At 36.1% G+C, this 14,177-nt stretch overlaps 1 protein-coding gene across 16 annotated transcripts in view; it reads right to left on the bottom strand.

Annotated features, from left to right (window-relative positions):
* HNRNPC (heterogeneous nuclear ribonucleoprotein C) overlaps window positions 1-14,177 on the bottom strand; it is a 60,054-nt gene that overhangs the window by 29,582 nt on the left and 16,295 nt on the right. For 14 of the 16 annotated variants that reach the window (XM_053660761.1, XM_053660768.1, XM_053660769.1 and 11 more), the window contains one exon: window positions 1,138-1,413. The exons of 1 other annotated variant lie outside the window; for it this stretch is intronic. In XM_053660761.1, the coding sequence (XP_053516736.1) occupies window positions 1,138-1,378 (241 nt within the window). In that variant the 5' untranslated portion in view covers window positions 1,379-1,413. Of the gene's footprint in view, window positions 1-1,137; window positions 1,414-10,926; window positions 10,946-14,177 lie in introns of those variants that run through there. One more of the 16 variants, XM_053660767.1, reaches the window with a different exon arrangement.

Below are 14,177 nucleotides of genomic sequence, written 5' to 3'. Positions count from 1 at the left end.
ACTAGGTGGCTCAGTTGGTTGGAGCATCTTCCCATACACCAAACAAAAGGTTGCAGGTTCAATTACTGGTTAGGGCACATACATATGGTAGCCAACTGATTGATGTTACTACCTTGAACAGATAGATACCCCTTTTCTCTCTCAAATCAATAAACATATCCTTGCATTAGGATTAAAAAAAATTCAAGAAAATGAAATTCTATAATCATTAGAAACATACTTAGGATCTTTAACAGTTTTAACAGGTAATGAGGTCTGAAGTTTAGAATATAAACTAAAACTATCTAAGCAGAGCTCAGACCTCATTTCTCAACATTTAACATGCTACATCAGAGGAAAGACCCCTACTGGGAGAACTATCTAAAACTACACGACCAGAGTTTACACTGCTAAAACATGTTGAACTTCTACTAGAAGCTTTTCACAAATTGTATTATCATGACAACCCCAAGTATAAACTCTGAGGTACTACTAACTCCACTTTAACAGAAGAGAAAATTTAAACACTGGCTGGTGTGGTTCAGTGGACTGAGCGCCGGCCTTCAAACCAAAGGGTCACTGGTTTGATTCCCAGTCAGGTACAGCCCTGGGTTATGGACCAGCTCCAACAGTGGGGGGCATGCAAGAGGCAACCACACATTGATATTTCTCTCCCCCTTTCTCCCTCTCTTTCTAAAAAGAAATAAAATCTTTAAAAAAATGTTAAGACTCAGCCAAGCTACATAAGCTGCCCAATATACAATGTGAAGCCCCAATACAGAGCCAGGCAATCTGACTCTGGGCCCGTGAGTAATGCTATACAGTTTTCCTCCAGTCCACTGTGAGCAGTAGGCACAGCCATTTACTAAGGCAGCAACTGTACCTTATGAAATAGCATTCCTACCTCCTCTATCTTACTCAAGACTACCAACTGAGGGTTATCTAGTCTCAACTACTCAACATGGCGCAACGAATAAAATCCATATTTAGCCCATTCTATCTATAAACCTATATTTTTATTACGCTGCAGTCAGCCACACATCCAGAATATTTCAGGCTATTAAAATGATGGTATGGGAGAGGAAACAACACTAACAGAAAAGTTCTTATATCTGAATTATATAATCAATGAAAAAATTAACTCAACCCAGATCTTACCTAAAACCTGGCCAGCAATCATTCTGCCATCCTCTCCTGCCACTGCAGCCCGGGCATTTCTCTCATTAACATATTGAACAAAGGCAAAGCCTTTATGAACGGAGCAACCCACAATTTTGCCATATTTTGAGAAGATAGCCTCCACATCAGATTTCTTGACCACAAGAGTGTTGAGATTCCCAATGAATACACGGGAGTTCATGGATCGAGGATCTGTCTTGTTGGTAACATTGCTGGCCATTGTCTTTGATGATAAGGTTCCTCAAAAAGCTGAAACTAGGAGAAAAAAATGCAAAGGTGAAAAGATGCTAAAAACAAGATAAAATTTTTTCTACTCTTATTTTGAACCACTGTGACTAGAGTGCAACAGCAGTCAACTTCAGTCTATTTACTATTCACATTTTAGATCCCCTGAATATATCCATATCCCCTTATAGAAATTCAATTTTCCCTTCTCTAGTCTATTTGAACAGTACTAGACTACATCCCTTTAAGGAGATGAAAAGAATCTTGATTGATTGACTCTTGGCAACACAATGTTCTTGAACATTAATTCCAAGTGACCCCTCTGTTTTAAAGACCTCAAGCAAATTACTATACCCTAAGTTCCCTAGTAAAAATTTCTACTCATTTTCACCTTCCCAGTCATGCTAATCTAACCATTGCTTGCCATCTTTCAATAATTCCATTTTCTTGCACATCGCTTTTACTAAAATGAGTCTCACTCATTCTCCCAAAGATATTACAAAAACTCCAAATTCTGCCCACAAACCATTAGCTAAATTATTGTGGACAACTGACACTATGCCCTACAAGTCTAATTAACCTTATTAGAAAAAGGCAATAAATGACCAATTCATTCACTCTGAAAAGTTATTTCCAGGTACTTCAATTGATTTACAATATGCCAGATGCCTGAAGTATAATATCATCTTTTTATAGAATGCAATGGCTCTTTACTTCCTTTTTATGTAATAACCTACAAAATACAGCTGGGACATTTAATAATACTGGATGGTGATAATAAACACTGCATGAAATCAAAAGACCAGAGAAACTAAGGAAAGGAGTACAAATTTCCACAGGCTATTTTAAACAATAATTATCTTTATGTATGGTAGTTTCAATCTTAATGTTTTGGTGTTCTTTTAGCTTTTGTATCTGTATGCTGCTCCCTGCCGCTCAACCACCAAACCCAAAAAACTCAAAAGTTATTATGACAGATCCACCTTAGATTTGGAGTAACAGTATTTAAGCTTAAAGATACCATTGTCTAATGTTATTTTTCCAATTCTCAAGAGAAATCACAACAAACTAATTCTCATGGATTATGTTAAAATGTTTCAAATATACATATATTAGTTAGTTAACATCAATTATACATGACCGTTCCCACCCTGACCCTTAAAATATCTAGTCATTTCATAAGCAGTACTAATTTAAAAGATGAAAGAACTGCTTTTCCCTATCTTCTCTGAAATTCAAAACAAAATCTACTTTGTTTCTAAACTATAACTTTAGAGTAGTTCCTAATCATTTTTTTAGACTAAACAATAAAAATTTACCCACAGTAGGCACTGAGAATCACCCACAGCCTTTCAACCTAAGTGTGACTGCCCCCAAATCCTTAGAACACTGAGAATTTATGAACCTGTTAAACAGGGTAGTTCTACCTGCCACCAGCCTACTGAATGTAAAGTGAAAACACCAAAAAAGACATTAAATTTATATCCCTTTCATGTATACTCGTCCCCTTCACCCCTTCACATATACTTCTTTGAACCACAGATCAAAAATGGCTTTAAATGACTATTTCCTCCATTTTCACAAATATGCTACAATGCCAACACCAAGTTATACAGAATAAAATTAATCACATACAAAAAAATGCCTTAGGGTGCGATTTTCAACCTTTTTCATCTCATGGCACATATAAACTAATTACTAAAATTCTGAGGCACACCAAAAAATAGTTTAGTCAATCTGAACAACAAAAAAAGGTATAATTTTGATTCATTCACACTGGACAGCTACTGTGATTTGAGGCCAGTACCCCTAACTAAATAGTCAGGTATTTCATGTTTTAAAAATTCTTGTGGTACACCAGCATGCTTTGGCAAATTGCTGCCTTAATGTACAAGGGCTCGATTCTCTCAAAGAATCCCATTTGAAAAGACTGGTAGAGAGACACCCAGGTTTACAAAATAACCCTGGCACAGGAGCTCAGTTAGAGGATTGTCCCAAAAAGTCAAGGTTCTGGGTTTGATTCCCAGTCAGGGCACATATAAGAATCAACCAGTGAATGCATAAATGCGTGGTACAAATGAATTTCTCTTCCATATAAATAAAACAAAATAAAAAGGTGCTAACAATGGTTGTCATTTCTGAATTTAAGGATAGGACTTTATTTCTCATTTTCTTTGATAACATGTGCTTTCCAAATTCAATACAAAAATCATGACTTGTTAATGAAAAAATAATTTAATGATCTCAGTTTCAAAAGCTGGGCTAAAGTCAATAGTTTAGCTTTCAATGCCCATAGTTACTATAAGGATTAAATCAAGGTATCAACAACAGTAAAGACAGGTAAACCCCAAAGATCCATTAATCCCACTCCTAGGAACACATCATGTTAAAGAATTAAACAAGAGTTACTACAAAAATTACTTTTTTTCATTGAACATTTCTTGAAAATTTGCTAAGTACCAGGCACCAGAGCCATTTTAGGGGGCAAACAGGAACAGATGATTCCAGTGGTACTGCTGTTTATTTACAGAGCAAGGGGAACGGAGGGAGAATGGAGAGAAACACCAACTGGTTGCCTCTTGCACATGCATCACCAACTTGGGGCCTGGCTTGCAACCCAGGCATGTGCCCTGACCAGGAACTGAACTGGCAACTTTTAAATTTGCATGATGATGCCCAACCCACTGAGCTTCACCAGTCAGGGTAGTCCTATTGTTTAAATTTTTATTGAAGAGAAAAAAGATTTCCAAAAGTTTTAGAGATAACCAAATGGTTTTGGGTCAAACTTCACCCTACCTCTGGTTATCAAGGGGAGAAAAAAATGGTAAATACCCTAAATGAGCATAAACTACTGGGACTCCTGGAAGAAAGCATCAACAGCATGACCTACTTTTGGAATATTTCTGAATCCTTACACAAAAGCAACCACATAGTAAAGCCAAAAAACCCATGGACAGTATATACAACAAAGTTTGGTGTCAAGGTTTCTCAACTGAACCTCCCAAAATGCAAGCTGCTAAGAGCAAGCCAATATGCATCATTTTATCACTGAGGAAGAAGCAATGAGGAATCTAAAAGACCTAGAAACTGAGGAGCCCCAAAATATCTTGCTAGTATTTACTGGAAAGAACCAATTTTGAGAAAAGAAGTGTTTTGCCTGTTCCAATAGTGAGTACAAGGTATTGCAGTAAAAAGGTCCAATGGTACTAGAGCAGCTTAGTCTCTGCAATTGTAACCTAACCTAACAGAGGCCCCATATCCATCATTTCATTCTCAATCTTTTTTCTCCCCCAAAAGTAACTATTACTCCCTATTTATCCCTTTCTTCCTTTTTAACTAATTCTATCATCCAAATGTGTACTCCTAGACAGTACAATCTCAACATTAAACATTTGATGTCTTTTAAAATTCCTCTTAAGTTTCCCTTCCATCCTTTTAAGAACCCAGAGCATTTGACCTGCAGTTCCCAGTCTACATTTTCAGAAATTTCATACTTAATTCCACATATTTTTGTCATCTGTATCTCCTGACAGGAATCTAGGACAAAAGACTTGTTTAGACTCATATGTGACCCTTTTGTATGTATCTTTCTGTGGTATTTGTAAGTTCTACCTTATAGGTACCATGATGTTTCAAGTTTATCTCAAACATATTACTTAGAACTCATAAGAATAGTTTCTCAGTTCTTGCATGTTATTAGTTTGCCTTTGGTTCCTTATATTTGTAAATCAGTTTTCCTGGGTATAAAATCATTGGATCACATTTCCTTTCTTTCAATGTTCTGCCATTTATTTCTGGACTGTCACAGGATCATTCTAAAGTGTAAACCTTGCTGGCAAAATTCTACTTTTCCCAACTTAAGTAGTAGTTATAAGGGTTTTTGCTTTATAATAATTCAATAGTGTTTTTTAAAATAGACTAAAAGAAATGGTACAGATCTAAATGAACACATTTGAGATTGCTTCATGGGTCGTAAGTTTACACTCTAGAATAATCTGCCCTAACAAAGAAGTCTATTTCTCCTAACTTTTTAAAGTACTAGCAAAGGGAGAATGGGAAAAACTGCTGTGACCAGCTTAAAAATCTAACCAAATGGCAGTCTTAAATACATCAGATTTCAAGTGTAAAAGTCGCAGAAGGAATGGGTCAATTTTTGCTTTTTATCTTATACAGGTATGTAGCACACAGTCATATTCTACACATATATTTTAAAAATAAATTTTTAATAATTCAGTAGTCTAATTACCAGAAATTACAGTCTTTGGAAAACTTACAAATAATTTTAAATGTGGAAATTACAATAAAATGTTTAAGTCAGAAAGCAGTATACACAGTTGTACACTACATAACAGGATGTATCTATAAATGATGTGCTTAGAAAACATGGTAGAAAACATTTGTAACGTTCTGTAGGTAAGCTGCTTCTGGTTAATTATTAACAATTATTGAAAATCCTAGCCCTAGCTGGTGTAGCTCAGTGGATTGAGCACAGGCCTGTGAACCAGAGGATCCTGGTTTGATTCCCAGTCAGGGCACATGCCTGGGTTGCAGGCCAGTTCCCAGCAGGGGACGTACGAAAGGCAACCACACATTGATGTTTCTCTCCCTCTCTCCTCCCCTTCCCCTCTAAAGATAAATAAATAAAATCTTAAAAAATAACAAAAATAAAAAAGGCCTGGCTGGTGTACCTCAGTGGATTGAGCACGGGCCTGCAAACCAGAGTAACGCACTTCGATTCCCAGTCAGGGCACACGCCTAGGTTATGGACCAGTTCCCAGCAGGGGACGCAGGAGAGGCAACCATACATTGGTATTTCTCTCCCTATCTCCTTCCCTTCCCCTCTAAAGATAAATAAATAAAATCTTAAAAAATAATAAAATAAAATCCTGTCCTTAAGAATTCGTTTTATAAAACCATTCAAATGTTTCTGAGAAATGTACCAATAGCCTAATAATGCTTTAAGATAATGAAATAACGTTAATCTACATGAATCAGTTTTAACTTTAACAGTCAGGTATCTTGATGGAGAATAATGTACAGTTCAGCTCTAGTATATAAATTCTAACTTCTCCCACTTTTTGAGCTATCTCAAGTTTCTTGCACATCCTACACCTCTAATTCCTCAAAGATTAGTCTAGTTACAGCCTTTAAGTTTTCTCAGCAGTCACTTTAAAGTCAAATTCATTTTAAGACAAATTCATTATTTAAACTCAGTATTAAAGTACACAGAATTAAAAAAACAGAATGTTTCTTTCTTAAAATTAGTTGAGTAAAGCCAATATGTAGAATGTTCCCTGGTCATTCTACATCCTTTTTAATTCATTTGTGGAGATCAAGAGGATATGGTTTCCGGAAAAACAGAATTCTATTAGGGTGCAGACGGGGGGTAGGGGAGAATGACACTATTTACCTAAAGGTTACTGAGTGGCAGCACTAAAGTCCCTCATACTTGACTGTGCATGCGTGCATTTGTATTATTATATTTTTTTATCCCAGTTTCTTATTCCGGTGATTTTTATCATCAAAGGATCCACACTAAAGCTTTCCTTACCACGAGAGTCAAAACCCAGGAATAGTCAGTTACTTTTACTGCCTTATTACACCAAAGGATCTATGTGTCTGTTTTATCATATACTTTATGCCAAAGCAATAAAAACAGATTTTAGTGGTAGTGTAAAGGACATTAGTGAATACGGAAATGTGTTGATTCCTACACTTCTCCCATACCAGTCATATCCTACAAACAAAAAAAATATATAAATAAAACCTACATCTGGCTGGGATGCAAGCAAACTCTGAATTTTATTTCCAGCTGTTCATTCTAAAGTTGGAATTATTCTGACTGCCCTCTTAAGAAAAGCAACCCTATCTTGGACCGTTAACCTAGCTAAACATTTGGGAAATATTTACAACAACTAGTCCATTTCTCTTTTAAGTTTACATTAAATGTCAAGAAAATTCTGCCAGGAAGAGGTACCAAGCAAGGTAGGAAAGGCAGACTGAACTGACAATTGTGAGAAATACATGGTTCAAATGGTCCAAAAACACAGGTTATAAAGGTCCTGGAATTTACTGGGAGCTGGGTCACGTCAATTTATAGTTGGAATCAAGCCTTCAGCTCCCTTGCCTTTATGAACTGGCCACTAACTAGAATGCCATCTTTAGTGGAAACGGATTGAGGGATTGAAGATAAATACTTGACGAAACAGTGCCACTTAGTTATATTGTGTTCAATATTGTATCTGGGCATATTTACTGCAAGGTAGGGGGAGCAAAAAATAACTGAACTTCAGCCAGTTTTCTATCTGTTCACCCTATTCCTAGACTAATCACATTGTACTTACTCATATACCATTATATATTGGTTCAAAAAAAGAAATAGAAGATGGCACCAAGTATGGCTTTTATCAGATGTCGAATCATATTACCTAGAGAGCAAAAGATGTAATAACTTGCCAGACTAGGAAATTTAGAATCCTAACTTATAATTTTATTACTATCTCTTAAAACCTAAACCAGACTCTACATTTAATTCCAATTAGATGCAACTGCCACATGCCTAATCCATTTCCCACCTATCTTTGAAGAATTTAAAAGACAAAGTGTCACTAGATGGCAGCAATGAGTTGGCCGTTTTTTGTTTTTTTTTCCAAAGATGCCTGAATCTGAGTCCAAAGACTTTCTATTTTACTGCCTTTCATGATTTCTTGTCAACAGTTCCTCAGCTTTTGGACACTGTATTTGCTCTGCCAACCTATAGCATCATCATCTGACCTCAGCTGTTTTTCTTTGACACTTAAAGAGTTATTTTGCCCCTTTAAATCCTTTTTGGTACCCTTTCCCATACTACTTTCATATTTATATAGTCCACAATTTTTCTCTATGTATGTAATTTTTTAAAAAATAGATCTTATTTATTTATTTTTAGAGAGGGGGAAAGAGAAGGAGAAAGAGGAGAGAAACATCAATGAGTGGTTGCCTCTTGCACGCCCACTACCAGGGACCTGGCCAGAAACCAAGGCATGTGCCCTGACTGGGAATTGAACCAACAACCTTTCAGGTCACAGGGCAGCACTCAATCCACTGAGCCACACCAGCCATGGCTCTATGTATATCTTTTTATTTATTTATTTATTTACTTGCTTGCTTGCTTACTTATTTTTAGAGAGGGGAAGAAAGGAAGAAAATTAAGAGAAACATCAATGTGTGGTTGCCTCTCACATGGCCCCCACTGGGGATCTGGCCTGCAACCCAGGCTTGTGCCCTGACTGGGAACTGAACTGGCGACTCTAGTTCACAGCCCACACTCAATCCACTGAGCTACAACAGCCAAGTCTATGTATATCTTTATTGCACTCATCAACTATTTCCTTCTGGCTTCTTCACAGAAGCCAACAATGACCTGTCTATATGTCTACAAAAAGAACAAGGTACATTAATTTGCTTCATCCTCAAAGCTTATTATTCATCAAACCATAAATATGATCTCAAAAAAACAAAACAAAAAACCCAGACATGATCTCAAGGTAGACTATCGTGCTAAGACTGCAGAATGAGAAAACAGCACACAGTTCTATTTTTAGGACATTTTCAGGCCACCCCCCCCCAAGTTGGCAATTTTTAGATAAATTAATGCTGCTAATTTTAATAACTAAAACTACGCCCTCGCTGGTGTGGCTCAGTGGACTGAGTGCCCATTGGTGCACCTAAAGGTCACTGGTTTGATTCCCAGTTAGGTCACATGCCTGGGCTGCAGGCCAGATGCCCAGTTGGAGGTGCACAAAGAGGCAAGCAATTGCTTGCATATTGATATTTCTCTCCCTTGTTCCCCTCCTCTCATAGTAAATAAAATCTTTTAAAAAGTTCAAAGAAAACTAAGACAATACTCAAAATATTATAAATAGGCCTGACTGGTGTAGCTCAGTGGACTGAGCATGGGCCTGTGAAACAAAGGGTCACTGGTTCAATTCCCAGTCAGGGCACATGCCTGGGTTGCAGGCCAGGCCCCCAGTGGGGGATGCATGAGAAGCAAGCACACATTAATGTTTCTTTCCACTTTCTCCTTCCCTTACCCTCTCTCTAAAAATAAATAAATAAATAATATTTTGAAAATTATACATAGGATAAATGGTTAATTCAGTAAATGATACCAGGTAGCCATCCAAAAATAAGGGAGGGGTTGTGGAGAACCAATCTCAACCTCACTCTGTACACCAAAATCATTTATAGATGGATCAAGGTTTAAATGTAAAAAATTACACTTAAAACCTAAAGAAAAATCTTAGGAGTCCCCCCAAAGACACAAGAATAACAGATAAAAGGCAGAAAAAACAAATCATAAGCAGAAAAAGAAAAAAATACTGAAATTAAAAGATTTAAAAATACCACTTAAAAATGCTTGGTAAAGATTACATCAACCATTGATTCAGGCAAATGTCAATTACATGATCTCAAAGTTATTACCCAACAAATAACTGATTATAAAAGAATGGGGACATGGAGGTCATCACATGCCTCCTGATGTGACAAAATAAGAAATATCTACCACCTCTGCAATATTTGGAAAAGTATTTGACTTGAATATACCTACAGGAACACAGACAACTTCAGCCCTGACCTGTGTGGCTCAGTTAGCTGGGCCTTGTCCCGAGAAGCTAAAGGCTGCCAGTTTGAATCCTGTCAGGGCAACATGTCTTGAGTTGTGGATCTGGTGCCCGGGCACAGCATGTACAATAAGCAATGCCCTGATCAATGTTTCTCTGTCACATGTGATGTGATGCTCTTCTTCCCTCTCCCTCTCTCTAAAAAAAGTACACTGCAGTGGAAGAGTGTTCTTACTATATATATAGAAGCTCCCTGAGATGGTATTGAGTTCGGGACTGGGCAAATGTTTGTGTGGCCTTCTGAAATCAGCTTTTGTGATGTTACTGTTTGTGAATCAATTAGAATAAAGTGAATTTCTTTTAAAAAAAAAAAAAAAAAAGCAATATGTAAAACCTGACTGGATACTGGACTAAGGAAAAGAAACTTTTTTTTTATGGCAACAACTAGTGTTTTAACATGGACTTCATTCAAGATGATACTGAATTAATGTTAATTTTCATTGTTTTGATAATTATTTTGATATTACCTGAAGAGAGACAGCCATGTTGAAGTACCTAAGTGAAATACTAAGACTGTAACTTTAAAACCACTCGGAAGAAAAGGCATAGAGAGCTAATACACCAACCTAGACAGCTGCTACCAAAATAGGGAGGCTGAAATGTGGATGGTGTTATTTTACATATGTACACATAACACAATAAACCTGTTCAGATAAAGACCCTATTATAGCAAATGGAAAAATGATGTATGTCAGGTTACACAATTTACTATGTTCCTAGAAAACAGCAAAATTTGCTAACAAAAGAATGACAATCAAATGGGATGCAGAAGGGAACTGGCACTTCCACTGCTGTAACTAAGTAAACCAGTACACGTTTCTGTAGGTTCACTTAAAAATTCTTAGAAGACAAGTGCCAAACAATAGGTAGGTCTACTTACTTGTATTAACTAAGCAACTGATGATGTTAAATACATTTTAGGTGATTCTATGTTTGGCACAGAAATAGAAACTGTAAGTTTTGTACTGTGACAAAAAAAAAATATTTGAAAGCCATTTAGAAACATGTTGTAAACTTCCTAAGCAATGGTATAAGCTCTACCAAAATGTTTATAAGCTCTAAAACAAATATGGTAATTCCACACTAGTAAAAATATAGCATAAAACGTATTAATAACATTTAGCCACGAGAAAGAAAAGAATGGACCAAAACTTCAAAATATTAATAGTGCTTATCTCTCAGTGCTGAAGTTGTGTTGTTTTGAAAGAGAAGGAGAGAAACATCAAATGGTTGCCTCTCACTCACCCCCAACTAGGGACCTGGCCCTCAACTCAGGCATGTGCCCTGACCGGGAATTGAACCGGTGACCTTTCAGGTCAGGAACTGAGGTTCAATCCACCAAGCCACACCTGCCAGGGCTTAATGCTGAGGTTTTAAGTAAATATTTTATCTGCAGGTTTAACTTTTCTTCAATGAGCATTTCTGTAATTAAAAAAATATATATATATAACAAAACAAAATAATCCTCTTCCTTTCAAAGTAAAAATGGGTAATATAATGCAAGAAAAATTTTAAATGAAGGTCTTTACAAAAAATATTCCCAGAATTTCAATGATACAAAAACTAAATCATGTAGCTCAGTGCGTTCGAATTTCTTCAAAGAACGTTAAATTTCCCTTAAAACATCACTGCTCCCTCACCGATGATATCAGGCCTCTTCAAATGCCAGGTAAAGTCAAATATTCACAACCTGAAAACACTCAATTCTAAAACTTAATTGGCTCTTCTTCACTAATTTATTACCTTAGCTCTTCTCTTTAACTGTTCATAAGCAATTACATTGTTTTTTCTTTGTTTAAATCTCATTCCAACGGTCTATTATCCTGACCATTTTCTATGAAAATAAGATGTTGTGCCTTATTTCATTTGTTAATGAATGTCCTTTTGAACACAGTAGTCCAAATGTGGCTGCTCTTGCAGGAGTAGAACACACACCAGATACTATCAAAATGCTATTATTTCTGCCAACTTTGGCACTGTCAACACACGCAGAATTCACTGTTAAGTAATAACTCTAATTCTTGTTCAGTCATTAACATGTTAACTTCCTGCATTTGGACAATTACTTTGTTGGGTTTCTTTACTTCAAGCACAGGACAGGATTTTGCATTTCCAATACTATTTTATTATCTTATATCCAGTTCCTATTCCCTGGTTCTAGCCTAAAGAAAATTTCAGACTTTGATTTTATTGTGTGTAATATTAATAGTCTCTCCCAATTATATATCCTTTACTGATTTGGTCAATATACCCTGAGGAATCTCACCCACTTTTATTTGCTCAACACAATTTTCCTTCAATAGCAGATTTTTTCATGTTATATATTAGTTTTGGAACAATAACAGTAATGACGTCAACGGAGAAGCCCTTCTGCACATTTTCTATACCGTGAAAAGGTCTACCCTGGCTTAGTTTTGAGGACCTGGGTTAATATGTAAAAAATTATGAAGCAAAAGTTTAGGTAAAGCCTATTAAAAAAATTAAACTGAAAAGGTAGATACAAAATTACCTATCCCCACAAATTCAAGCCATGACTACCTGACCAAACTTCATTTATAAGTGACTAACCTTAAGAAGGTCCTAAAAAGAACTTGAAACATTCCCACACTAAAATACACTATAAATTTTGAAAAAAGAATTGATGAATGTCTGCAATATGTTTGCCCGCAATTCAAGCCCTTAATAATGTATGTAAAAATTAAATATCTGGCTCCCGTAGCTCAGACAATTGAGTGCAGGCCTGTGAACCAAAGGGTCACTTGGTTCAATTCCCAGTCAAGGGGTGTATGAGAGGCAACCACACAATGACATTTCTCTCCCTCTTTCTCACTCCCTTCCCCTCTCTAAAAATAAATAAAATCTTTTTAAAACATTAAACAAATACATCTTTATGGTTAAGGGTTCAGAGGCTTTGGAGTCAAACAAACCTGTTTCAATTACAAGCTCAACCACTTCAGTGTGCACTTCCCTTTGGCAAGCCAATCCCATCAAAAATCATATCATTCAACTGTAAAATGAGTATCATTTGTCTCACAGGATAAGGTATGAGGTCTAAATGAAAGTACAGAAAACAAGGACACAGATAGAGCCTGGTACATCTCAAGTGTTGTTGCTGCAGCTGCTGGTACTACTAGATCATTTACTATTACTGGTACATACCACAAAAACTGGACCAGGGACAAAAATAGGTGACTAACAAATAATACCAAAAGTTTATGGAGATTTAAAAAAATTCAACATCACTATAAATGAAATATAAATTAAACCTAATACCATTTTCACATACCAAATAAAACCATTTTAAAGTAAAATGGTCCTGTTCATACATTATTTCTGACAGTAAGGACTGGTATGTTTTCAGAGGCCACTTGAACTTTTTTTTTTTTTTAAATCAAAAGCCTAAAGACCGTGCATATTCTTGAACTCAATAATCTCACTTTTGAGAACTCATCTGAAAGAAACAAGGACATGGCCATATTAACAGTAAAAAATTAGAAACCATACATGACAATGGGACTAGCTAAATTAATTTCATTTCAGCACATCAATTCAATTGTGTACTAACTTTTAAATGACAACATATAACATTGAGAGATGTTCAAGATGTTACAGAGCATATGCAATAATATTCAGTTATCTGGATGATTACACACTAAAGTGTTAGATATCTCACGATGTGGTAGGATTGTGAAGTTTAAGTACTCATTTTCCCAAATTTCTCCTTAATGACACATTGCTTTTATAGTTTTTCACTATGCAAAGACAGCTTAATGCTACCCTTGAATGTAATGATTATGAGATATAGCTTGGACTACAGTCTGCAAAGCTTTTCTATAAACTCTTAAACAGAAGGTGGAAAAGTCCAGCACTTCCCTTCCTCAAAAGTAATTTGGAACTATATAAAATCAAGAAAATCATCATCTCCAGGGCACCAAAAATTTCACTGAATATTGTATTCAATAATTTGGGGTCTCTCATTTATTTAAAGTCCCAACAAATACAGCTATTTCTCTCTACACTCTCAATCTTCACAATGAACTATGCTGTTATATTAGTCACCTGTTTCTATGAGTTTTGCATCAGACTTATAGGAACCCCCCCAGCATTTCAGAGTCCATCAAATTTTTAACC

This window comes from Artibeus jamaicensis, unplaced genomic scaffold (assembly GCF_021234435.1).
Source record: "Artibeus jamaicensis isolate MK-2021 breed Jamaican fruit bat unplaced genomic scaffold, CSHL_Jam_final scaffold_854, whole genome shotgun sequence".
Taxonomy (NCBI): domain Eukaryota; kingdom Metazoa; phylum Chordata; class Mammalia; order Chiroptera; family Phyllostomidae; genus Artibeus; species Artibeus jamaicensis.
Note: the sequence above shows the minus strand (reverse complement) of the source record. Positions and strands in the feature narration are given on the sequence as shown.